This window comes from Lupinus angustifolius, chromosome LG08, assembly GCF_001865875.1.
Source record: "Lupinus angustifolius cultivar Tanjil chromosome LG08, LupAngTanjil_v1.0, whole genome shotgun sequence".
In the NCBI taxonomy this organism is placed as follows: domain Eukaryota; kingdom Viridiplantae; phylum Streptophyta; class Magnoliopsida; order Fabales; family Fabaceae; genus Lupinus; species Lupinus angustifolius.
Genome location: NC_032016.1, coordinates 23,368,372 through 23,395,093, shown reverse-complemented (window position 1 = coordinate 23,395,093; position 26,722 = coordinate 23,368,372). Strand labels below are relative to the sequence as shown.

General features: G+C 33.2%; 4 protein-coding genes across 5 annotated transcripts; 2 read left to right on the top strand and 2 right to left on the bottom strand.

Moving 5' to 3' along the window:
• LOC109355306 lies at window positions 24–5,204 on the top strand. Its single transcript, XM_019598389.1, has 13 exons — window positions 24–239; window positions 483–660; window positions 752–814; window positions 927–1,032; window positions 1,171–1,275; window positions 1,368–1,444; window positions 1,595–1,712; window positions 2,240–2,312; window positions 2,460–2,651; window positions 3,472–3,589; window positions 4,441–4,665; window positions 4,743–4,800; window positions 4,889–5,204. The coding sequence occupies exons 1-12, from the start codon at window positions 154–156 to the stop codon at window positions 4,788–4,790; spliced, it is 1,389 nt and encodes a 462-aa protein (XP_019453934.1). The 5' UTR covers window positions 24–153; the 3' UTR covers window positions 4,791–4,800; window positions 4,889–5,204.
• Window positions 14,717–17,047, top strand: LOC109355303 (ras guanine nucleotide exchange factor K). Of its 2 annotated transcripts, XM_019598386.1 has the most exons (3): window positions 14,717–15,039; window positions 15,198–15,919; window positions 17,036–17,047. In XM_019598386.1, the coding sequence occupies exons 1-2, from the start codon at window positions 14,986–14,988 to the stop codon at window positions 15,900–15,902; spliced, it is 759 nt and encodes a 252-aa protein (XP_019453931.1). In that variant the 5' UTR covers window positions 14,717–14,985; the 3' UTR covers window positions 15,903–15,919; window positions 17,036–17,047. The 2 variants fall into 2 exon arrangements, with proteins under 2 accessions (XP_019453931.1, XP_019453930.1); XM_019598385.1 differs by lacking the exon at window positions 17,036–17,047 and having other exon boundaries at window positions 14,721–15,039; window positions 15,198–16,478.
• Window positions 18,132–25,388, bottom strand: LOC109355302 (DNA ligase 1-like). The gene is made up of 18 exons (XM_019598384.1): window positions 24,664–25,388; window positions 24,273–24,384; window positions 24,039–24,155; window positions 23,173–23,274; window positions 22,977–23,093; window positions 22,420–22,650; window positions 22,239–22,333; window positions 21,941–22,028; window positions 21,662–21,793; window positions 20,760–20,872; window positions 20,393–20,494; window positions 20,253–20,314; window positions 19,929–20,000; window positions 19,772–19,845; window positions 19,636–19,692; window positions 18,934–19,011; window positions 18,723–18,800; window positions 18,132–18,609 (listed from the first exon to the last, which is right to left on the bottom strand). Exons 1-6 carry the CDS (start codon window positions 25,356–25,358, stop codon window positions 22,468–22,470), a joined length of 1,326 nt encoding a protein of 441 aa, XP_019453929.1. The 5' UTR covers window positions 25,359–25,388; the 3' UTR covers window positions 18,132–18,609; window positions 18,723–18,800; window positions 18,934–19,011; window positions 19,636–19,692; window positions 19,772–19,845; window positions 19,929–20,000; window positions 20,253–20,314; window positions 20,393–20,494; window positions 20,760–20,872; window positions 21,662–21,793; window positions 21,941–22,028; window positions 22,239–22,333; window positions 22,420–22,467.
• LOC109354034 (DNA ligase 1-like) lies at window positions 18,541–22,342 on the bottom strand. The gene is made up of 12 exons (XM_019596387.1): window positions 22,239–22,342; window positions 21,941–22,028; window positions 21,662–21,793; window positions 21,201–21,347; window positions 20,760–20,872; window positions 20,393–20,494; window positions 20,253–20,314; window positions 19,772–19,845; window positions 19,636–19,692; window positions 18,934–19,011; window positions 18,723–18,800; window positions 18,541–18,609 (listed from the first exon to the last, which is right to left on the bottom strand). Exons 1-12 carry the CDS (start codon window positions 22,340–22,342, stop codon window positions 18,541–18,543), a joined length of 1,104 nt encoding a protein of 367 aa, XP_019451932.1.

Here is a 26,722-nt window from a genome sequence, read left to right as displayed (position 1 = left end):
AATGGCTAAGAGGTTACAAAATTCAGCATCCACTTACGGAAGAGGGTCAGAACATTTTCCCTCCAAAGTCATAATGTGGGGCATGCACCTATTTAAACGCATCAAAATTATTGGTTCCCCACTTTGGCGCTTCTCTCGCATTTTCCAAACCTAATGAATATGAACATAGACGACCCCTTGGATTTTGAGTTCGAAGACGAACTTCTCAAACCTGCCCCTGTCATTAACAATAATAAAAGGTTTGTTTTTCATTCCCTCAACTCTATAAAGCTTCAATTTTTTTTTTCAATTAAGTAATAAATTATTCAGTTTTAGGGTTTTAAGCGTTTCCTAATGCAACTCTTATGCTAATAAACTTTTTGAGTTATTTGGGTTCCATGGTAGAGCAGAAGTTTATGTTTTTCTTTAAAAAATGGAAACTTTCCCTTCATTTCATTGATGGAGGTTTCTAATGAGTTATTAAAAATTTGAGTGTGGATCAGGAAGAAGTTGATTGGATTGGATGATCTTGTTGAAGATCATTATAGAGAACAGAACAAGCTTCTAGAGAAACAGACTAAGCAGACAAAATCAAAAGCAAAGAAGAATAAACGTTCCTACGATGATGAAGATCGAAAGGAAGCTCTGTTGACTAGAATAGTTGAAAAATGTCACAATCAGGTACAACTATCTTGTCCGTTTTTAATTTTTATATGCATAATAACATTTGTTTATCTATGTAATTAATCATTACTTGGGCTTTCACTTTCAGTTAAAAGCATTTGGCGAGGAAGAGGAAATTCCAACATGGGGTATAAAAGTTTTCGGTGATAAGGTTATTGGACTAACTCTATGTTAAATAAATCTCTCTATATGTTTTGCTATTTTTTTGTCTCTTAATTGTTTGAATACCTTTTGTTTAGGGATTTTCTTTTTGTGAACTGCAGAAAGCCTTTCCCCATTTACATTTGCCTGATTTTGGAAGTTGCAACCTTTTACAGTCTTTTCTAAACAACAAGCTAAATTGTGTGGTGGGGTTATCTTCAGAAAAAGGTTGATGTGGTATTTTGTTTGCTAATACTATAATTTTGTCATATTTATCAATTTATAATGCCAAGAAACCGTCTTTTTATATCATTCCTAAACACTGGATTAAGCCAATTTTATATCAAGATAATGTATTATTTTCAGGAGATATCTTTCTTGAAGGGTTACTCATCAATGGCTGGCTTCTAAAATTAGCATTCTTGTGTGGTCATGTGGAAAAACCTATAGCCATTTGGGCCTTCAACACAAGTGAGCAAAGACATGTTTTTTCATGATTACTTTGTTAGTAGCTATAAATAGCAGCAAGGTTGTCTTAAGTCTGTTTAAATTTGTTCTTTCAGTGTTATATTCACCAAAAGAGGAGCTCCAAAACTTCTCTACTGAATTTTGGTGTGCGATTCTCTCTTCTAGAAATGAGGTAAACTTTTTTGTTATATTTACTTTGGACATTGTTTGATGCTCATGCTACCATCAATAAAAATGATGGTTTGGTAATTTGCATGTTTCTTTGAATCTTTTATTCTCTCTTAATGCTATATTAATATGGCTCATAATGATTCCTTACCAGATTGATCAATTGCCTGTCAAAGTTGATTGGTTTCCTGAGTATACAGATTTGAGAAGAGCTCTTGACCTTTATGGGTTTCTCTTTAAATTTTCATCCACTGTTGAACCTATAAATTTAGGTAACTCTCTTATATTAGTAGAAGCTCTTGACCTTTATCAGTTTCTCTTCAAAAATTTCCATCCACTGTTGAACCTATAAATTTAGGTAACTCTCTTATATTAGTATACTGGCTGATGTGTGCAGTGTGGGAGGCCAACTGTCTTTTCTGAGAAAATAATTGTAGGAAATGCTTTAGTTTCGGCAATGAAGAGCAAAATAATTCTATATTTTCACATTGATATATCCAATATAAACATATCTTATTTCTTCTTCAATTTCACTTAAAAAGGGTGGCTTAGGGTATGAGGCTCCCACCTAGTGGGGTCTAGAGAGGGTATATGTACACAATCTTACTGTCGTAAGTGAGGAGGCTATTTCTAGGGTTTGAACTTGTGACCTCCCGGTCACAAGTCAAGCAACCTTAACATTGCGCCCAGTTGAAATTTCACTTATTGTACAAATATTTACAGCATTTCTATTATAATTGCAAATATCTTGCCACATTTATTGCCATTTTTCTAAGAACAATCTGTATATGTCTTCTAGATTCTGACATTGAAGGACCACCACAAAATATTATAGCTTGGGTCAGATTTGTCACTGCTTGTTGTGTGATAAGGTAAACAAGACCTAAATGATTTTTCTGTTACTTTTCCCCTCACTGTTAGCTACCACTTGCATTGGTTTGATTGCTTGTTGATAATTCACGTGACAGCATTTTGAAGGCATGATCATGTCAACCCACCTCTCTTGATTCTCATTGCAGGAGTAAAAAACCTATCTTCTCTACTTTAGAAGCTGAAGAGGTAGTTGAAATTATTATATCTCTTTTCCTAGATCGCCAGTTTCAAGGTTTGATGGTGCTTTTGAATGACTGCATGCAAGCAATTATAAATTACTTCACAGATGAGGAATGGTGTTTAAGTTGTGAGAAGATAGCGAAGTTCATTGCTTGCAGGTATACTACTACTAGTTGTTCTTGCTATTACTGCCACTGTCCCATAGTAAAAATATGCAAAAACTATTGTCAAATTACATATTGTGTTCTACTGTTCTATGATTGGGAAATCACAGGTAGATGCATTAAATTAACTGTTTGATTATTGGCTAACTTATCACACAAAGCATAAAAAACTTGTATCCTTATTTCTTTTGACTTTTCAAAGATTTACTATCTTTGTGGTATGGAGGGAGTATAGATTGGTAACAGTATATGGTAATTTTCTTATGAGTAATATTACTTTAGATATGCTGGTCAATCATTGGTAATACTCAAATTGCAGCGTAAAAATAGGCTTATGTATCTAGTAGTTGGTTTTTTTTTCTGCATTGTATGTGGCTTTATGGTTTGCTAATGCAACATTGCAAAAGGCAATATATTATTGCCATCTTTTGGACCATTCCACTAGAATGTTCTGTTTATAATCTGCAATACGGTCCCTTGCATGAAAGATCAAGTGGCATAACTTTTCAAGGGGAGTTCTTTTGAGCTAGTGCTAATTATTATGATGAAGGTGATTGTGGGTGCTGGTGATGCTTTTTTGCTAGTGTTATATATTAACTGGAATGCAGATTCTGTATGCTTAACTTTTAGCACTCTTGATTTTTGTAGATTCTCAGGTTCTTTATAGGGTTATCAATTATCATTAGTAGAATAAGTTGCCACTGACATGTGTGCTGCAAATGAACATGCTGAAGTATATATTAATATTAATTTCTTTTTGCCCATTGGCTGCGTCTTCGCTTCCGTTATCTTATTCTTGTTCTTGGATGGGCAGAGTTTCGAAGGATTTGAATTGCATCCAGGCCGTTGAATGCTTATCAGAAGCCGACTCTCGTTGTAAGCAACTCAGGAGTTCTGTTGCTTATCAAATCCTGCTTTCTTGTTTTGACGGAGTATGCTACTTCCCTTTTTCCTATCAACTTTATCTATGTTGATGCATTTAAAAATCTAGTGAAGGTCATGTGATCAAAAAGTTAGCATATAGGCAGAGTTATACACAGGTGTCTCCATTTGAGCTTCTTGATTCAGCATTTTTAGGGTGTGTTTGATAAACATGAAAAAAATGGCATTGAGAATCCAGCATCAATTTTTATTTTCATTTGAAATAAAAATAGTGGGATAAAGGCTTGGTTGTTGTTGAAATGTAGAAAAAGAATTATTTCAAGGCATCAATGTGCTAAATAAATCTGTTATGATGACCATTGATATATGGAATGTTTTCAATGACATTTTTGTCACTCATTCAAATTTTTGTATTAGCAGACACCGACAAATCATATTTGTTGCTGAAGGTGCCACTTATTTTTCAGCACTTTTTTTACATTCATTTTTCCGGTGCCATCAAATACCACTAAACCATGTCTAGTGCTGAAACCGTTTCACCACTAAATTTTTTCGAATAGGCTCTAGTATTTTCATATTCATTAGTTGAAAGTGAGTTTCTCATGCTTTAATAATATAATGCATTCTTGGTTTATTTGTTAAGGATTCATTTTAGTTTTAAGATATTTTGTAGATTGCAATATGAAACACTCTGCAAACTGCACTTTAACTCTTAGATCTGTCTCTCAATTCTCAAATAACAAAATACTAAAAGAAGAATCTCTCAATCAAGTCAGCAATGAACACTACCAAATTAATTGCACTATTATCTTGGGACTCTGATTCTGAAGACAGATTCACTTCTTATTTTTTTTATAAGCAGATTCACTTCTTAATGTTTAGAAAGATATTTTTTCTTCAGGTCAACAGTGGAGAAGAAATCCTCAGATCACTTATTGCAGTTAACTTCAAAGACAAAAGTTGTGATTTCTTGAAGATGTACATTCACTTAGTCTTGACAGAGAATTGGGTATTGTCCAACTCATTGATTGAAGACAATCCTGTAATCTATGAGATGTTCTCTCTTTATCTTAGACATTGTTCTAACTTAATTTCTGCCACAGACTTACGATCTTATGCATCAAAGGTAAAAATGGTTTCTTTTTATGAACTGGATGACTTGGTTACAGTATTATTTAATGCACATGAATGATTTTGTTTCAGGTTCGTCATAGGGCTGCATATCTTGTACACTTCTCCGTCCAAAAATAATTGGTTTCAGGTATCTCCAGTATCCTAATGTTTAGCATTCCTTCCATGCAAACTGTATTTATTTTATCTGAGTGAAAGTTGTCTTTCTTCCTGTGTAGCCTGAGACGGTCAAATGTTAATGAGTGAAAGGTTCGAGAATGCGTTGCACTGCATTCTCGGAAGCATTACTGTGTACCATTTTTTACTAAACACCACATTCTTCAGCCTCCCAGAATTGTGCTCCCTTCCTGAAGCTTTAGATCTGAAAGCAAAGATGGTGTGTGGTGAATGTTGGCTGGCATGAATCAATATCTGTTAAGAAGCCTATGAGATAAATTTCTAACATGGTGTAACTTATTTCCTGTAGTTTCTTTTGTGCTCATGTCAATGCTTCTTTCTATTCAAGCTGCAGTGTCTGAAATAGACTGTGGTGCTCACTGTTAAGTGTGATGTAGGAACTCAATTTTGGATAAGCTAGAAAATTCTTACCAAAGGTAACTTTTACCCCTCTAAGGACTTATTTTGGAGGTGAAGGAGGGAAAAAGAAGGCTTGAGAGTCATTTCATAAGTGTATTTCATGGCTTTCTAGGCTTCTCTTTCCTTTCATTCCCTTCCAAAATCCAACTCCCAAACAAGCCCTAAGAAACACAAACTTCGCACCTTAACTCTTGGACGATAAAATCATAAAATCAGATGTGTACATTAAGAAGAAACACCAACCTATATTGTAAGGGACAAGTATCATTTTTCCCATAATTTTTTTGTCTCCCTATCTCGGATCTATTGAACTTCACAAAATAATATTAAAATATATACATCTGATTTTATGAATGGAGATATACACCAATTTAATGTATATCTCCATTTTAGTATTTGGTCATTCCATTTTAAGTTGGTGTTAGTTTTCGACTAAAGCCAGTGCATTTTTTGTCTGTACAATTATGGGTGGCAGACTGAAATCAATAGTTCAATACTAATTCAAATTCGAGGCAGATTTATTTTTTACTTTCTGGGAGTTCTCTACAAAAAAAGGAAGGAAAAAAGAGAAAATGAGGCATTTTAATGTCAATCCAACATCCACCATATTAGTATTATTCACTTGTTGGATGATGCACCCATAATATAAAAAAATGTGTGTAATATTCATGGACTATATAGAGACTCTATTATTATCTTTTCGTATAAAAGTAATTAAATATAAATGTTGGATGATACAATAATAGTATAGAAAATCTAATATTGTGCAAATATATTTTTCCTCTATACAAAAATGAATAGATTACAACACAATAGCTCAACTCAAAAAATATATCTCGGAGTTAAACTTGGTTACCTAATACCTTAATTTTATCACATGCGTGTTAGGGCTGAAATTTAAACCCCATTTCAAAAAATTACTTAAACCCAACTTTATAATAGATAAAAAGAACAAAAAAATATAACTTTAAATTAACAGTACGTCAGTAACCATATTTGTACGTGAAAAAAATCTCTATATAATCTTTTCCACCAAAAAAATATAATTTATAAATAACAAAATAATTAAATAAAAATATATCTTCTCACATCTATTCTTTTAAAATTTTCTATTTATAAAAAATAAAATTGTATATGTACTTTTAGTGTGAGAGATTTTCACATTTTCAATATATCATCTAGTATTCATGTATTATTGTTAAATTTTAAGTAAAATTAATACATTTGTCGTGTAAAACTTTTTCACAGCACAACTATTAAACTCTTAGAGAAGCTAAATCTTAAAAATTTTAAATTACACAATTCCTTAATGAAAGAAGACGACAAGAGGAATGATTTAGAGGCTTAAAGGTCTAAAAAACCATGTGAACTTTTTCTTGACAAGTGATTTTAGACCAAACAGAAATTGTGCATCCATGTGATATGAGGCTTATAGTCAATACCACAATTCTTAGGTGCTGTGTGAGGAGCATATCCATGTTCTTCCATGAATCAATATGCTTTATGGACAAACCGTGTGGGCCCTCCCTTTCGGCTTTACTCTCATTTTTATGCATAATAATAATGCTAATCCCTTTCTTCGTGTTTGTTTAGACAAATATGTCCATTCTATCATTTCAATATTACTGTCTCATTATTGTGTCTTTAAAGATTAAAATAATATATAGGATTTGTTGACGAATACGTTTAGAACATATAACATTAAGAAATGAAGGGTTTTGATTATCAATGTCCTAGAATTACTTACAATAAAAGTTAAATTTTCAATAAAAATATTCATCTTTTAGTTTTTAACTAATGTCCATAAGACACCCATTCTTTGTGAGAGCATGCATGTGTTGTAAATAACAAAATTATTCTTACACAACCGAAAAAATTATTCTTACACATTTGTATTATCACAATCTCAAATTATAGATCTATAATCAAGTCGAAACAATCAATTGGTACATGGTGATACACTTATTAGGATTTGTCAAATGTTAACTATATAACCAAACAATTAAAGGATTTGCAAGATCAATTAAGGAAACAAAGACATAAAATATTTAATGGAGGAATGCTTATGGCTCCACGGATCCTAACGTTGAAATGAATAAAAACATCCTCTCTTCCTATTTGGAATTGGAGTTTGGTGTGGAAATTAGAGTGGCTAAGCGAATTTAACTAAGCAACCACGAGCTAAACAAAGAAGACAACTTTTACACATAAAATGATAAAGAGATATGAGATAATAGATATGATCTATAATAATAATAACAATAATGAAAGTTGATCATTCTTAATTAAATATTTATGCAAAAATGCATAATGTGAATATTAAAACCCACAAGGGTAACCACTACCATTCTTAATCTATATATAAGTTGTTCACATGCAACATCTGGTCGGGACAATGCGACAAAAGGACCGTCTTTCTATTACCCCAGAGACTCCAAACTATGTGATATTTAGTTACTCAGTTTAATCTTTAATGTATGTAGTTAAATTGGAAGAGTTTTTATAATATTAGTGTATAATTTATTATTTATATTTAATTTTTATTAACTTTCAAATATAAATAATATATTGAGTGTGTATTATTACATAAATGATTTTGGATGAAATGTGCCACTCTTTATTTTTGAAAATATCCATACATTATAAGCCCAAGTAAAAAAAAACGTACACTACATTGACAATCCGATGAAGATACCTCACTATACAAGAAAAAAATGGACGAAATCATATAAGCTTAGTCAAGTAGTAAATGGGCTGCATCATAAATTTTGCTTGCAAGAAGAGACTATTCTACAACGAGAGCGGGGTAGTATATACCTATTTGAATCAATTAATAAGATATTAAAGTTTTTCTGTAAATAAAAATTAAAGAGAGTTTGAAGCTTTTAGAAAGGAGTTTATAACATTTGAAAGATAATTTTTAGAAACATGATTAAAGTAGTTTTCATAAAATGAAAGAAGTCTTCAATAATCCATTGTATCAAACTATCAATTTTACCATTCAAAATATTTAAACATACATTTGTTATCTCTAACTAAAAAATATCTAAGAAAAACATTTGATGACTATGAAACATGATTTAATTTTCATATATGGTTACTTTACAAAGAAAATCCTTCATAATTAAAATATAAATAATGTAATATCTATACATTGATAGTTTAAAAACTTATACGTAGTTAATATATTATTCATCATTTATTTATATTACTTTTATTTAAAAGTTAATAATAATATTGTCTGTACTGACTATACATATATCTTTTTCTCAATTATAAAATATTTTTTGTTATTTTTTTTAGTTAACTATCATAAGAAAATATTTAGGTTAACTATAAATCACATGCATCTACGGATCTGCCAGATCTTTCAAAGATGGTCTTGTTTAAGTCCTGGTAGAGTTTGCTTAGAAGGAGAGGGCACCTAGTGATAATTTGTTAATATGTTATCGGATAGATTTTTTAATTCATCATTTTAAATATTTGATGTTTACTAATATTTAATATTAGCTTTAGTTAAATGAAATTCAGATTTGTGGCACGTGATAAAAATAATATTTGAAGACCATAATGATAAGTTATTTTAAAAAAAAAAATTCATTTCTCCTTATATTCTAATACTAGGATAGAGATCCAACTTTAATAAGGAACATTTCTATCAATGGAGAGGTACTATTTAATAACATATAAAAATCAACATGTAAAACACCTTTATCATTTTATTTATTATAAATTATATTTTTTTATTAAAAATATGAGTAAAAATAATCAATTATCTATTCATTAATAGAGATATTCATTCAACTCAACTACATGGTTCCCAAGTTTTGTGTAATAGACCGCTTGGGATTCCAAAGAACTATTCCATGACATGACTGATGATTGAATTGACGACCAACCTAAAGTCTTTAATATTCATTAAGAGAGAGAGAAAATTGGCTCTAAAATCTAGCTCTATGTGAACTATTTCTCCTGTTAATTCCTCTTAATAACTTCTTTGATATAATGGAGCCTACGCGGTTTAAACAAATTAAGTGGCATCCATGATTCTCTACGGTTCTTCCTGAGAGGTATTAACCGTTAGAATCCCACTTATGATGGACTAAATACTCCCCTTTGCTATGGTACTTTATATTTATTTATTAAGAAAAAATATATATATTGACCATGTTACATGATTTTCATACGGTGTATTATGACCTTTTCATTCATATTTATTCATGATTGATTCTTCAGGAAAAACAATTTAAACAAATGGTAAGTAATAAAATGAATATGTATAAATCTTTACACAAACATTATATATATATATTACATTTATTTATTAATCTAGTCTCTTCCAAGTTAGTGAAGGGTACATTCCATCCTTGATTTAACCCAGATCTAACTTATGCAAAGTATCTCTTGTTTGTCTATAGAAAAATCTGGTGAATCAGTTTGATTTGATTTGATTTTGGTACAAATAGTTCAGCTATCACAAGACTACTGAAATTGGTCACATTCAAGTGATATATGTTTGCGTACTTGAGGGTAACGTTAGATCTGATTGAAGGTTTTGAAGTGGACACCCATTTCTTATTTATTTTTTTGACGTTTATTTAAAGATGTAAGTTAAAATGTTCAAAATTAATAACACTCCATTGTTTAAATTAATTTACATTATGTCAAAAAGTTTATAATTAAAATATGATTAAGAGAACTTTAAAAGAATATTATTTCTAAAAAGTAATTTAATCCAAAAATGGACTTAGTATATATAAAACTTTAAAGTTTTGCTTTATATGCTAAAGAAAAATAATATTACATATAAGTTGAAAGCGAAGATATGTTTAGGGTAAAATACATGTGGCCCAACATTGGAGCGAGTTGTGTTACCATGTCAAGAATTAAATTTTGTATGTTATTAGGTAGAAACAACTATCTAGATGTTAGTTTAGTGGTGTAAGACTCTATTAAATTTTCAAGGTCGAATATTCGATTTTGAGAGTGACACTTGTTGGGAGGAACAATCACGAATCCCGAAATGAATTAATTTCTTACTAAAAAAGGTGAAAAAATATCTTGGTAGTACCAAAATTTAGTTCCACACAAATGTATAATTTTATACATTTAACATCCACTCAAACAATAATCCTTTGAGCAATAAAACCAATTAAGTTAAACATAGGATACTTCCTTTTCTCCAAAATTCTCCAATACGCACAATTTTTTATTATTATGATGTATCATTCGCTTACAAAATTGCAACGTTAAACCATTGAGATAGGTCACATATATATTGACATATATTGATGGACCCTTGGATAAAAAACCTGACAAAAATAACGTGAAGTGAACGTATTGTATAATCATTTAGCAATACGGTCGTTTTAAGGATCCAAAGGTACCAAATAGATTCAAATATGTTTTCTTTTTTATTTTCCTCTGAACAAGAAAACAACAACATAAGTGACATGTAGATAGAGTAAATGTCACTCCTAAGATAGATGCCAAAATAAATGGAGAAGAATCACTTTGGCTCTCACGTGTTCATGTCTTTGCAATAAATTTTTTATCCATGCCTGAACTCAAAATATACATTACCATTTTTGGCCGACAAAGTACTTCTAATAATATCTCAAATTGTAACCCTAATGGGGGGACCCTAATCGTGTTTTTCTTTTTTTATTGGCATATTTGAATGCATTTTGTAATACCTTGTAGGCTTGTAAAGGGGTCAAGCTTATTACACCACACTAGTACCATTAGAATTAGAGAAAAATATGTATATACAGACAATGTATGAGTTTTGTACATTGTTATTATATCATCTACCGTTGATATTTTGTTATCGGTGACTTTTTAGAAAAAGTAATTCAATTGAATTAATAGATGATGCAATGTATGTGTATAAATTTTTACACTATAGATATTACACTCTTAGAATTATGCACTCCACATTTCCAACCGGATCATAAACCTTTAGTAGTATGTCTTCGACCAAAGAGGCACCACGAATACGATAATGTGGGGACAAAGATGAATTGGTCCTACACCCAAAAGGTTAGATATGGTAGATCTAATGCTTGCAAAATTGTACAATATTTTAATTAACGTATATTGTAGAGTATGAAACTATTTTAGTCATTAAAGGAGATATGGTAATGGCGTATGATATCTCATCTTTTCTTGATGTTAGCATGACTTTTTTCAAAGATTTTTTTCTACAATATTCTACCAAGATCAACCGGGTGATCTCAAAGTATTATTTTTAATTTATTGGGAGGGACACTATTGGTCCCAAAACAAAGAATAGTTTCATATGTAAACAACATAAAGAAATATTGTTAGAAAAAGACATTATAACTATCCTTAATTTTAATTCTGCATACCGAGTATCGAAAATAGCTTTTATTATGATACCTTAATCCTTTGTATATGTAGTTCTTTCATACTCTAACATCTCAATGAATTGAAAGAGCATAAGAACTTAATCTAAAAAATTCCAATAGATGTGAGAATCTGATAACTAAGAACTACTAGCATTTGTATTGCTTATATTTGCCGTTTCCTTAGCACTAATCGGCACAAGCAGGTGCTTTGAGAAAGGTGGAGCCAAATTGCAAAGATTCTAATATAACCCAGATGCGACATAAAGGTGTGGCCATAAATTCAACTCCTTTTGGCTTTGGGTTTGTATTATCAATTTAGAGGTACCATTGCCTTTCTTGAAAGTAGAAAACAATGATTAAGATTTTGCCATTTATTAAATATGTACTATTTAGTAGGTGCCCTATATGATAACCCATCATGGAATTAACTAATTTCCCCTCATAATAAGTTTAACGGCCATTAGTCATGATCAATTATTTAAAACTACCATGCCTTCAATGTTCACACTGAGTAGCAGGTGCCCTATCCTTACAGCATATTGTCCATAAAGTTTTAGGTTACCCAAACTACCTTAATATCTGGTAACTCATTTGGGGACATATATTGAAATTTTAATCATTAATTTAGTATTTTTTTATTAATAATAACTAGTAATACATGAAATGATATTTGAAATAATAGATGTGTTCTCACTCATTTATAGAGATACAATACACAATTTAAACCATCATAAATATGCAATTTTCACTTGTCAATTTCCCCTAAAAAATTGTTTATATAAAACATAATTTTTAATGGGTAAATTGAACTATTCCAATCTTGAGATTTACAATAATGATACACAAAATTCCTCTTTTTTTTTTAAAATAAAATAAATTGTCAATAAATTCCATTATTTTACATTTTGCATTGAATTTACAACCCTCCATCCAAAGGTCAGATAAAAAACCAACACTTTGTTTAGCATATTGCCACAAATGCTATTTGAGACTTCAAATGTTTGAAAATGATATTTAAAAAATGACATCAACGTCTTTTATTTTGAATCTTGTATGGACTCATATTTCTTCTGGCAAAAGGTCAATTAGAAAAACCAATGGAAATAGCATATGTGCCACACATTATTTGATCATAAATGTATAGAAATAGTATCTATGATGTTTACGTTGGGATAATACATCACACATTCAAGTTAGATACCAACAATAGAGTTTGCTATAGGTTAATTAACCCTCTAACATCATAACAATCATTCTTAATTTACATATTTGCACCCTCAAACTATGTACTCACATTTAGATTTATTTTTCTAACTAACAATTGAGATAGAAGGGTATAATTGTTATTCTTTAAATAAGATAAGTTTAGTCTTACTTTTAAACTAGAGTGTGTGTTATTATGGAATATCGAGTACAAATATGAATTGAGATTAGCATGTTCTAATTGTGAAGTTACCCTTACTAGATACTAAGGGTACTAATCGCTTAGTATGATACTAAGGGTCCCTTAGTATGATATATAAGCGATTAGTACACCGAGATTCATAAAAAGCAATTGAGATTCATAAACTAGAGTACTAATCGCTTATATACCATACCAAGAGTCTCTTAGTATGATATATAAGCGATTAGTACACCAAGATTCATAAAAAGCAAAACTAGTAGTAATGAAACAAAATCAAAATGAGGCATTGATTCGATCTTAGCTAATTGGAATCGCCCAATACAAACAAATTAACTGTTTGGATTTACTGCAGGACGCAGCCCACGTGTGAGGAAAATGGAAGGGAAAAAAGAAATTTTGACCCTGCATGCTAAAAAATAGATTATATAAATTTGAGTTTAGTCCGTTTGCATGCATTATTATTATTCAACTATTATATTTATTATCATTATTATCTCTTATTATTGATGTTAATATAAAATTTTATCACGGACATCATACCTAAGTATTGACCGATCAGAATTTTTTTGGGTCCAAATATACTTAGATGCCATATTTGGAGACAAATATTTTTTTGTTTTTTAAAGTTAACCAAAATAATTATTTAAGATCACATTTTAAGTAGAATTAATTTTTTAATATATTGTTAATATCTTTCTATGTATATATACCCACAGTTTTTTTAATTATATATCTTTAATAATTAATATAAATAATTTATTTAACTTTGTCTATACAGTTTTGACTTCATTATATAATAATAATATTGGACTATATGTGTGAAATGAGATTAAAGAACATTACTTTCTTTTTCTGTATATTTATGAAACAATACTAAAAATATAGAAAATATGTATTATGTATATCTTATCCTTATAAACCATATAACAATAATAATTTTTATTCTTATAATTACCCTATAACAATAATAATATTTGGCATTCATTTGAGTATAATTTGCCTTTTTAAGTGATATGTCACGTTCAGCTCTTCATCATATTTGTTATTATTGTTATTTTATAGTTGAATGACGATCACTATTTTTTACGGTCACTTTCTTATATTTTCTTGTTCAATCCTATGCTAAAGGGTAGGAATTAGGGAAGCAAAGTAACAGTATACCTGAATAGGACATGTCTAAGGTTAAAAAAACCCAAAAAGTAGAACAATTCAACAACCTTACTGGTCCCTCCTTTTATCACTGATGTTGGCCTACCACTGCATAGAAATTCTGAGATACTCAAGGATTATTACACACAAGTTTACTACAATCATAGTAAGTGAAAAGTAGTATATATAAGTACTACTGGGTTATATTTAAAACTATTATTGAAATGAATTTAGATGAAATCTTATCGATTAAAACTATGTCAAACTGTATATTTTACTATAGTACACACTATTACAAGTTAGGTACCTGAAATTTCTTTTATCACAGATTTTGTTCTACAAAGATTTAAAAGGTTACCAAATTATTGGTCCTTAGTGATACAAATATATTTCTAATATTATATTTAATATGATAAACATTTAATCATACCATGTAATTTTCTTTTATGCTTGAACTTACCAGACTTTTCCAAATGAGAAGTCTACTATACTGACTCATTCTTATTTCCTATACTCCTTAGTTATGGAGTGTGAATATCATTTCATATACATAGATGCTATTAGATAGAGAGCAAAGTTCCTCACCTCAATTTGGCTTTTCGCATTTTTTTTTCCAACTCTGGTGAGAAAGCAACCCACAAGGGCCAACAGTGATTTAGACTTGTTCTTATAAAAGAGCTTCAACCATCACCTAGAATCCCCCTAACTCTTTTTCCCCTCTTCTCTTCCTCTCTTTTTCTTTCTCTTTTTTCTTCCAAAAAGCCAAAAACAAAATATATATATACACTTCAATTGTCATTTTGAAACTTAGAGCATGGAGAATCAACGCACCCCTCTTCTAAGTTGGGCCTATTACTGCCAGGGAAAGGTATATACTTCATTTTATCCTTCATCTCTTTCCATTCATTACAGAAACTAATGCTACTTACTTGCATGTTTTATGCATAAAGAATGTCTAATAGCTCCTAGTTATAGGACTAATTGTTTTTTATATTTGTATGTAACTTTTATTTGATGATGATGCAGTCAATGGAGGAACTGAGGCAGAACCTTTTGTACACAACTATGGAGCTTGAACAAACAAGAGCAACAGTGCAAGATGAGCTCAAAAAGAGAGATGATCAACTACTCAACCTAAAGGAGCTTCTTAACAAAGTTATAAGAGAAAGAGATGAAGCACAAGAGAAATGCCACAAACTTCTCTTGGAGAAGTTTGTGTTGCAGCAGCAACAGCACCAAACAGCTCCAATATCTGGAATCTCAAGCATTGAAGATGACCCTAGAAGAGGAATTGACTCAAACAATGGCCTTTCATCATCAGACTGTGAAGAAAGCATTGTTTCTTCTCCACAACCACAATTGCAGCAGCCATTAAGAGAAACAATGATGATTGAGTTAACACCTGACAAACCTTTACCAGAAAAGGGTAAGCTTTTACAAGCAGTATTGAAAGCTGGGCCTCTCCTTCAAACCTTGCTACTTGCAGGACCACTTCCTCAATGGAGGCACCCTCCACCACCACTTGAGTCCTTTGAGATTCCACCTGTCACCATTCCATCACCACCACCACCACCACCACAGCTTCTCCACCAAGATTCCTTTGGTAACAACAATGCAAATGGAAACAGCAGCACTCCCACCAACTGTGGAAGAGTCAGTAGAAAAAGGGTTTTATGTGAGGGTTCTGATTCTCCTTCAGAGAACAAGTACCAAAGGATTGTACTCCACTGACTAGTCCCTACTACCATGTCAGATTTACTTTACCTACTTAGTTTTTTTTTCAGTTTATATATTTATAAGTCCATAGGTTTATTAAGGTCAGGACTGATATGCTACCATATGTACAGTGTGGTTTGTTCTAGAACACACAAGTTATCCATCCAGGTTTAACTCAGTGGTTGAAAAGGTGAAGAATTTCTCATTGGCATTTTCCTCTCTTCACATTCTTCTTTATTAAGTGTGAAGTGAAAGGGTCATTGAAAATGTAATGTAACTAAGATGCTATAGTCTAGCAAGTAATATTTATGTGTGAGTGTCTTTTGTGTGTGGCAAAGAGTGAGATTGATCTCCATAAGATCACATCAACAATTAAGAGAAGAAAGGTGATTGGGTGTGGAGTTGTTGGGGTTGGAGGATGAGTGTGGCCAAGCCAACAACCAAAGGGAAGGCCTTTGAGCTCTCCTTGTTGGGTTGGGTGACCCCACAAATCAGAATCAGAATCTATTGCTGGTATGATGTATGATAATATTAAGCTTTTGTTAGGGAAGCTATCATTATTCAAGTCTAATCTTATGTCTTTTGAGACATTATTTCTTCTCTATTTTACTGTAATACTAATTCACTAAAAAGCCTATTTGTATCTGCCCCCACTCAACCTGTTTATGATTCCATTAAGAGAGCGGGAATATTTAGCAGAAAATTTTGACTAATATATCTCACTGATACCCATCATGTTCGGTAAAAGCATGGCATAAAAAATCATAGACTCAACTAACAAATGAAGCATGCTCAATTTTGGTATATAAAGTTGAATTATACCGTGCCCCAAAAAGAAATAGGTTGTCTGTAATGTTATAACAATTGTTACTACAGCAAGTAGCTTGTCCAACAGTTACATCTTATGCCACTTCTATTCTAGTGTGATTGTTATCTAACAAAACTTTTTTTGTCACTAAATTGCTATTCTTTTCTATTTTAACTTTGTACTTTTCAAGATTATGTAAAAAAACTAGTCATGTTCTGTAACTTTGGCAATGTCAGGGTACAGGGCAGTCACGTGTATAGTCTTCTGATAAGACAAATAGATGCAAAGAATACATGACTTTGCTCAGAAACATTGCACACCAGATGTTATACTAAATTAGTGCTACCTAGTACATGATTCATATTGTTTCTATTCAAAAAGCCTCTAAACATTTTCTGACATTTTGACCACAAATCTTTCCGGTGTGCCTCTATTGGGAGGTTAGCGCAAGGTATATGATGCAAAATGTTGCGTATCTAATGGAAAGAAAATAAAATAAGAGTTGTTGCTATCATCCAGCTAGCTCTGCTAATAAACATTACGTCAATGCATACTTGCAAGGGACGGCAACAACAAGTCCTAGAAACACGGTATGTCACAATCCTTAAACAGTGAACATAGGCTGCACAAATGCCGTGACTCATGCCTTACATGACAATAGACATCATAGCTCTTAGTCAATAACTCAATACGATCAGCCGTACAAGAACAAGTCCTGTTAACATCATAGCCCAGGCCCATGATTAAAAAACAGATTAGTAATAAACAAAAAATCAAAGTAAAAGGAAAAACCACTTTTAACTCATAGCAAAACCCGAAAAAGTAAAACGAGGTTATTTCAAGTCTGTAAAGGGGTAATCCAAGATTGGGTTCAGAATGAAAAGGGTTTAAGGTACACAGAAAACGGTGAGGCTAGAAGGTGATCACTTACTTGACTAGATACTCATATACCCCATTCTTCAAACATTAGGCAGACCTCTACCTAAGTGTCTCCTTCACGGCAATCATTGAATCCAGTCATTTTTTCTCTTTTAAGTTTCTCTGGCTTCCAGAAGAAGCGCCAAAACTCCATGGTGGAAATAATATTCACTCTTATCTTCTGAGTCAGGTTTCCATCGGGCATTCACTAGTCTTGGAGATTTGAAAAGGCAACATCTAGAGTTTAGGGTGTGTTTGCTAACCTACTTACTCACAGCTAAGAGCTTTTAAGCTGGTCCTTTAACTTCAATAAAAATAAGCTACTAGTTGGTGTTTGGCAAACTTGTACCAAATATAAATAAACACATGCTTGTACCTCATTCGATAAGGTACTTGAGGTTTGATTATGAGGTTATATAAACTCATTTGATGAGCTGCTACTAGGTAGTTTATTTGTAAGGTCAGATTATTATTTTACAAATTGAAAAAACGAAAGATACAGCTCAAGACACAAGTAATCATTTGACAAATGAGCTCTTAAATTGAGAGGCTGTGAGTACGTACAACAGTTAAGCAGTATTCTTCGCCAACACTAGCAGCCTTACACAGCAGTACCATGTTAAAAGAAAAAAAACGTGCATTTATACAAGATTACAAGCAGCACTCGGTTGGTGAGCGTTCTGGAAAAATGGTCCGAATACAACATTGAGTTTTAAATGCTAATACCTATTGTTTGGACCCCTCCACAAGCTTACTCCGCATTGCAAACCAAATTTTCCCATTATGTTGATTAAATAAGCAGTTATGCTCCCTGGCCTATGCTTAAGGCAAAGAATTTGCATCTACACATCCACTCAAATGGGATTTGTCAGCAACCGATGCTGAAATTTTATGGGGTAACAGCATGAACGAACCAGAGATTTGTCCTCAATCATCTTCATCACCGTCTTGGTTGTTCGAGTTATTATGTTTTTGAGCATTATACATATCAGCAACCTGAAAGTGAGTCAAGCATGACCAATGAATTAGTTTTACATTCCAATGTTACTATTTCTGCATTTCAATCTTCTATACTAAGCAGTTAATAAAATATTGAAGATTGTACTTACCTGCTCAGATGATGAGGCCTCTTCTGGAGTTTTGTCAGGTCGCACACGAAGTAGACGCGGAAATCGAAGTGAAATGCCCTTTATCACAAATAAAAGCACCCCGAAAAAGTTAAAATAAACTATTATTATTGATTCAACAGAGGTAACAAACCGACTCCAAAGTGAAATGAAACTTGTACCACTTCCATCACCAACTCATTGTTTCTAATACCTTATTTGGATCTACTATGCCCACAGCAGCTCGATAAACGGGGCTAATGGTCAGGTCTGCAGCTTTCACCTCCCATACCTGCATGAAATACGACCGATAGCTACAGTAAGTATAGTGCAATTTTACTGGATAATAAATGTTTCAATGTGTGTGCATCAACAAGGTATTAGCAAAAATTCATGTCTACTCTAGATCATTCACCTGTTTACAATTACATTGCCATAATAATGATCTGAGGGGAAAAGGTGAAGCACATTGTACTATAAGCTTACCACACTGCCCTGGGAATTATAAAATGAATATGATCCCATAGTTGGCTAATTGCATGCATTATCCTCCACATTTTAATTAATCACGCAGTTCCAAAAAGTCCATTGAAACCAAAATGCAATGTAAACATGAGAACCGTATTTTATTAAAAAAAATAAGAGAACAGTAGACAGCATATAAAATCTCCTCCCAATCTAACCAGTTGATCACGTTAGGAGACCTTTCAGCCACGAATAAGTGTGGACCATGATAGTACCACCAACGATATGAAAATGCTTCCAGATTCCATTTGTAATAGGAAAATCAAACAAGTTGGATAGTTTTACCAGTAAGAGTCAAGTATAAGACAACTCATTAATGATAGTACACATTAATGGACAAAATTGGAAAACAATAAATGAAATTGGCCAGAAAGGCCAAGATTAATATTACCTCACTGGTTTCAAACCAGACATCAGGATTGATTGTCTCTGCATATGTATAGTATGCCTGAATTCAAGTAAATTAGTCCATAAAATATTAAGCAACATTCAAACCAAGTCCAAAGAGAAAGAAGAGACGCAGAGACCTTTGGCTTGGGAATCACTTTAGAACGAAGACTGGCTGATCGTTCTTCAAGCATTTCTTCAGAGAATCCAGTTCCTACCCACCATAACATGAATATTATAAGAAATAAGTTTAATAAACAAAAGAAATCAGTAATGACTTAACATGTAAACACTCACCTATTTTACAAATACTTTGAAATTCTTCATTATTGCTGTCATAGCAAGCAAGGAGAAAGGCACCATAGACTCCTACAAGACATCATGCCACTATCTCAGTTCAGGCTGCTTTGAGCTTAAAGTTTAAAATATCAGTATATAGGAAATCCCAAGGGTCTAGCCTTATTGTTACATGATAAGAAACATTTGACTGATTTAAAATGACAGTTAAATTAACAGATATAGGCATCAACAACCAACAAAACAATCAAGCCTTAAATCTCACTGGGTGGGCTACCAGATATAGGCATCACTATATTAAAAAGAGTATCCTTATGAGATAACCTGTACGTTTCCCACGACCATGGAAAGCAGCAATAGGTACCAAATCTAGTGAGTCCCCTATACTGCAATAAGAGCCAAAGAATAAATACAAATCCATTAAGATAAAAGTAAATTACGAAAAATCAAGATCACATCCTTACTTTTCCATATAATCTTTCTTCAGCTTTAGCCAGTTGAGTGACCGCTTCGAAGGTTCATATGTAGCATCTTCATTTAATGTTTTAATAATTAATCCCTCACAACTGAAAATCAAGAAACAAGCTAAATTATTACAATTCTCATTCAAATTGTTGCAAGAAAAACCAAAGTAGGAAGAACTGTGGAAGTTAGAGATACAATTAAGTAGCAACTCTAACACCTTATTGATGTCTATCAAATGCTTTTAGTGCATAAATTAAACCACATTAACATAACTTACAAAGTGAACTAAATTATGCTCAAATGATATATGATACTAATATTTTATCAGCATGAGTTCAATTTAAATAAATAAAAATTAATGAAGACCTTGCATCAACAGCTTGGTCGAGAAACTTTTGTACTTCCTCAACATCATTTGATATTATTGCTGTTGCAAACTGAAAGAAACCAGGTTCTTCCTCAAAAGAGGCATAGAGATGCTACAGAGAGAAAATTAGGGGCACCCATCAAAATATAGTTCTTACTTATAAAGCCCATAATTAACAGGAGAAGACAGTTAATAACAAATGCACGATATTTAATTACAAATTATGCTTGAAAATGAACATTTGAGAAACACAAAAGAGACCACTTGGCCTCCCTAGAAACCTGAAAAATCTTTAGAAAACAACCTTTTGAGTTCCCCAACAAGGACTAAATGCATTTCCTTTTCCAACAGGTATTGGATTGGGTACTTGCCAAAAGGCCAGAAGCTATAGCTATTAGTTAGTGCTGATTGCTGAAATATTTCTACTTAAGTGCACAAACCCAGGCACCAGAATTAAATTTGCTCCAACCAAGAGCGTAGCCAAAGCAATATGTTCTGACCAATGCCAGCAATCCTCTTCCCAGATCCCGACTCATGCAATTCCATACCTTTCTACGAATATAACTCCTGACCTCAGTTGACTTGGACTTGTTGAATCAACACTTAACATTAAGTTAAAAGTTATAGTAGTTGGCCAAGGAACAACTTTTTATACCAAAGCATAAAAGCCAAGCACTACAATGTCTTTTATACCTAGGCCTTGCCAAGACAAGATGCTGATGCAAAATCTACACATGTCACCTTTTATATTTCCGGGGACACCTTCAAATTGATTTAAATAGAGGACCAGCTTCTTCTAGGCTTCCACATTTCATCCACATATATATCAAGGACTTCAAAATACTTATTAAAGAAAACAATAAAATAAGATTATTGGCAGAACAAAGATTGAAATCGGTACCTCTCTACGGATTTTCAGATTTTCCTGAAGAAGTGCTTTTCCATTAAGATACAACAAATCAAAAGAAAATATGCAAACATCAACCTTTATATCGTTCATAGCAACATTTTTGCGAGCCCGGGTACTAAGAACCTGCCAAGATAGTAGGTCATGAACATATGTCTAATCTCAATACCCACATAATATAAACTATGATTGACTGTCAATATAAGATTTTTTTCAGGTATCATTAAATGATGAATTAATGCTCACAAAATACAGAACCACCATCAGGAGTACCTGGAAAGGAAGGATTTTCTTCTTAGCACGATCATATGCAACAAGTTCACAATCAAGAATAAATGATGATACATTTGATTTCTTTAACCTGTTCACTAACAAATATCAGGAACTATGAAGTTGAAAAAGAGTGTACAGGAAGCAATACATGTACTTATCTCAATATATTCATAACGTAAGATTGTTTGCTTCAAAATGCAGTTCCATGTTATTAAAGGAAGTATTCACAAAGAGGCCCGAAAAGATGCTATTAGTCCTCAAATATAACATCCTCGACCTCAATTCAGTTTTTATTTACCTTGAAACTGCAGCAACAACATCAGGAAACTTCCCAGTGTTCCGTTCTGCATTTCTACTGTAAACCTCAACTGAGCCATTTTCCAGGTAATGTATCTGTTTCATCAAAGCTAATGTTATACCACATAGTAAGTATCATAAGCAGTATATTTCTGATGGAAATTTTGACCACAATATATCACCTGGGCACGCTCTCCATCATATTTATATTCACAGGTAAACTCCACATCCTAAAATTTATTTAGAACTTCAGATACACCTTTGGTTGCTTTTGACAGCATTGGTCCAACTGGAACACCAGGAGTAAAGTTGCATGTATTTGGAAGCTCCCATACACCATGTGTAAGCAGTGCAGATACTATTTTGTCATAGTCCGGAAGAACAGAATAGGCTTGTTTAACAATCTTTGAAGCCTGGTGCAAAATGAAATCATCTTTTTTTACAAAATCTAATCAAAAAGGAAATTTATTCAACTGCTGCAGCCTATTTTATTTATAAAAAAGTGCAAACAAATACAGAAAAAGGTTGGTATCTTCACCATAAAGCACAGACACCTAGCAAAAGAAAATCTATTGCAGCAGGTCCCCTCCCCCAACTTATAATGCTGATGCACCCCCGAAGGTTTAACCCCCAAAACACACATTGTCATTCACCCTAGCCTCACATGATTCATGAATGTGCCGTTTAAACCAATAAATTATATGTACTATATTTTCCAGTCTCAATGAAATTAGCTTACCTCTTCGAAAGGAGACTGAATTTGAGGAGGTGCTTTAGAATGTTCTTCAGTGTATACTGCAGCTTGGCCTAATGCAGCTAGGAGAGTTTGCTCAGCATAACCAATTCGCAACTTAGCCTAGAAAAATGAAGCCAAGGAGTAATTGACATAGAAAAGTAAGCCCACCACATTATTTCAATAGAATTAAAGCTTCAACCTGTAATAAACGGATTAGATATTGAGGTTCACAGTCAGTTGCAGCAACAAGAAGTGCCTTGATATGATTCTTTTTCTTCTCTTGACTGTCTTTTCCAGATTCCTGTACATGTTTAGAAAAAAGTGCAAATTAATAGCAAATTCTAGCAACACTGAGCTCTCAACAATTGTTCCAAATCCCAATAAATTCCTCTTTCCTTCTTTTACAGGGTAGATATTACAGTGATTAACCTCCAGCAAACTCGCCAAACAGAGAGGAATTATTTTGAAGATTAGAACAAGAATTTAACACAACTTTTAGTAAATTAACAAGATATATATGCTTCCAAGATAGAAAGGCAATAACAAATGAGAATCCCATTCAAACACACTATTTTGATACAGCATGTCAAAATCCAATGAACTTCCGACCATAATTGACCATTAACAAAATGAGCTGAAAATGGTTGTCAGTGTTTTATGGACAACATCTGAATAGAGCATCAATAACAGACTCCAAGTCTTCAATATAGCATTATATCAAGATTCATACTTCTGAGTTCTACTTTTATAGTCCAGATTACTTAAATACCATCATAGTAGAAGACAATCAAACTAGTTATCCCAAAAAAGGTTTGTTCATTCACTAATTGTCTTCGAGTATACTCAATCTTGAAATGTAATCTACTCTAATAATTTCAAATCCCCCCATGCATGAGCAGATCAGCTTATTGCTTGCAGATCACCACTAGACATATTATATGTGCAGGATCAAAATCTCTGGGAAAAAGAAACTCTCATAGGCAATACTAAAGACTAGTTAAACCATAAATCTAAAACAAACCAGATGCTTGAATAGAGGGAGTGTGAAGGGCTAATAAGAATAACCTTGGCAATAAGGTGAAAGGTTTTGAAAACCTTCCTAATAGTCAAGGCATCAGGTTTCCGCATCATAGACTGAGACGAACGGCTTGCTTGGGCGACAATACCCAAATCACCTTTTTCCTACCAAATAAAAGACAACAAATAACATTTTCTTCATCAAAATTCCAACTCTTGAAAACAATTTCCATCACAAGAATACAAGATTATAGAAATTCAAGAACATCAAGAAAGAATCACCTTATACTGCTTCTTAATCTGCGCTTCAGTCCTTCCACATGCCTCAGCAAGCGCCTTGATAATGGAAGCATCTCCGATTCCCAATTCCAAACCGACATGTGCCGGTGCAATCCTATCTCATGCTCAAATTCAGTTATTTGGCATTGAAAATATAAATAGCTTATAATCATTTCCCATTCCTAATATCAGTTTGAGATTAATATCCAGTTTAAGAGTTTTTTACATAGTTAGGGCATCATACTATGTTAACCATTGACCCTTAGATAAAGTAATACACATGAATAGTAAATGATATACCGATTGACTAAGGAACTTTACACGGACTGTGCATACATAATAAGCTCTACCATTTTCCCTGAAAAATTAACTAAAACCAAATATGCACACGCACCTATTCGCAGAAAGATAAACAACCGGGATCAAGTCCTCGGGTGTAGCATATATCACAGTCCTTAAAAGATTGCACACTATATCCGTAATCAAGATTCTTCCTGTTTCTTTTGAAATCATATCAAACGCTAAAGAAAGGAACAGAAACGGAACGGGATCGCCCTTCTCCCAGGTAGCTACAGAGCTAGGATTGAACTCAGACGGTTTCTTTTTCAGCAGTGGAGCTAGTTTCTTCAATTCAGCGATCTTCTCCTGCGAAGAATTAGTCACACTGCGAATCTTGTTCGCCGGTTCAGGTTTCACCGATTCCCGCAGCTTCTCTTGATTTTCTAGGGTTTCGGGCGCGGGTGGCGCAGAGGAATCAAGGGTTTTGAGACTGCTAGGGTTTAAGGACGAAGCAGGAGAAGGGGTTTGGGGAGGTGGAGATTTACGCTTCTTGGGGGAAGAGGATGTCGGCTGAGGGGGTTTCTTCTTGGATGCGGCGGCGCGTGCGGCGGACATGAGAGCGTCAAAGGCGGAGGGTGGTTTAGACATGGTGGTGCGGGGAAGAGAGAAGAGAGAGGGAACCCTAATCGGAGAAGGAAGAATGGGACGAAACAGGAATGGTCGGAATGAAATTGAAAGCATGAGATGGGAAGAGGGAAAAGGGTTAGTGTTGGTCTGAAAATGAAAGGATGATATAAATGGCGGGAACATTACTTAGTTCCTCACTGCCTAATCACACTCCTCTACGGAGGTTTAGTTGAGAAAAACTTACCCGATATATATATAATACGTCACATTTATAGACGAATGTATTTATGTTTGTTGATGATATCATTTATGATTAAATTTTAATTAAAATTAAACTTTTAATGTGTTGATAAGATTTATTTAGTTATCTCCATATACATACGTCTTCATGTATGTGTCTTTCTCGGTTTCGTTTTATGATGACATAATAACCAATATATCTTCTTTTTTTCGTTGAAAATAACCAAGATAAGGAATCTACACTTTTCATCCTTATCATCGAGCTTCTTCCTTTTCTGGTCTGGAACATGGACATAAGCTATGCAACCAAAATTCTTAAATGCTCAACATTCGGCTTGTGTCCATTCCATGCTTCTTTAGGTGTCATATTCTTCACAGCAAAGGTGGGGCTTCTGTCCAGCAAATGAATGCTCCAATTTACAGCTTCTGGCCAAACATTTATTGGCACTCCACTCATCTTCAAAATGGTTCGAACCATATTTAAGATTGTTCGATTATTTCAGCATCAATTCTTTCTTCTTCTACCTTCATTTCCCTGGAGAGAGAAGGTTCGGTGAAGATGTCTAAAGACAGTGCAAGGGAAACTCAATTCAAATTTGTTGCAAACATGCTTTCACGTGTTAATGTTTTAATTATAATGATCACATTGCACACAAAAAGAGCTAGCTCTAAATTTCCAATGATCAACTCTAATAGAAAAATATTCAGGTGGGCATTATCCGAATAATGAACACACGGGATGTACTGAATCAAAGGACACAATGTACATTTGATTGTTTCATAAAGGTGCAAAAGCAATCTCATGTGGAGATGCTCCAACAATTGTATAAAAGGACAACACAATTCTTCGTAGGTTGTTGCCCATTCCACTCCCAAGTTCTTTATTCATCAAAGACAACATCTCTGCTTGTTACAATCTTTTTTGTGAGAGGGTTGTACAACTTATATGCTTTGGAGACCTCACTAACACCAAGGAATATACACTTTTCACCCTTATCATCAAGCTTCTTCGTTCTCTGGTCTGGAACATGGGCATAAGCTATGCAACCAAAAATTCTGAAATGCTCAACATTCGGCTTGTGTCCATTCCATGCTTCTTCGGGTGTCATATTCTTCACAACAAATGTGGGGCTTCTGTCCAGCCAATGAATGCTCCAATTTATAGCTTCTGGCCAAAAATTTCTTGGCACTCCACCCATCTTCAAAATGGTTCGAACCATATTTAAGATTGTTCGATTCTTCCTTTCTGCAATGTCATTTTGTTGTGGTGTGTAAGTTGTTGTAAGTTGTCTCTTGATTTCATGTGT

Excerpts from the sequence above, each read along its gene's own strand:
- LOC109355306 (XM_019598389.1), top strand. The coding sequence starts at position 154 with ATGAATATGAACATAGACGACCCCTTGGATTTTGAGTTCGAAGACGAA. Across the intron at positions 240-482 it reads GTCATTAACAATAATAAAAG|GAAGAAGTTGATTGGATTGG; the intron begins GTTTGTTTTTCA and ends AGTGTGGATCAG. Across the intron at positions 4,666-4,742 it reads TACGATCTTATGCATCAAAG|GTTCGTCATAGGGCTGCATA; the intron begins GTAAAAATGGTT and ends ATTTTGTTTCAG.
- LOC109354034 (XM_019596387.1), bottom strand. The coding sequence starts at position 22,342 with ATGAAACAGATACATTACCTGGAAAATGGCTCAGTTGAGGTTTACAGT. Across the intron at positions 20,495-20,759 it reads GACCAAGCTGTTGATGCAAG|TTGTGAGGGATTAATTATTA; the intron begins GTCTTCATTAAT and ends CTTGATTTTCAG. Across the intron at positions 18,610-18,722 it reads AGGCCTCATCATCTGAGCAG|GTTGCTGATATGTATAATGC; the intron begins GTAAGTACAATC and ends ACTCACTTTCAG.
- LOC109355303 (XM_019598386.1), top strand. The coding sequence starts at position 14,986 with ATGGAGAATCAACGCACCCCTCTTCTAAGTTGGGCCTATTACTGCCAG. Across the intron at positions 15,040-15,197 it reads CCTATTACTGCCAGGGAAAG|TCAATGGAGGAACTGAGGCA; the intron begins GTATATACTTCA and ends ATGATGATGCAG.
- LOC109355302 (XM_019598384.1), bottom strand. The coding sequence starts at position 25,358 with ATGTTCCCGCCATTTATATCATCCTTTCATTTTCAGACCAACACTAAC. Across the intron at positions 23,275-24,038 it reads CCTTTCACCTTATTGCCAAG|GAATCTGGAAAAGACAGTCA; the intron begins GTTATTCTTATT and ends AAACATGTACAG. Across the intron at positions 23,094-23,172 it reads ATCTAATCCGTTTATTACAG|GCTAAGTTGCGAATTGGTTA; the intron begins GTTGAAGCTTTA and ends TCATTTTTCTAG.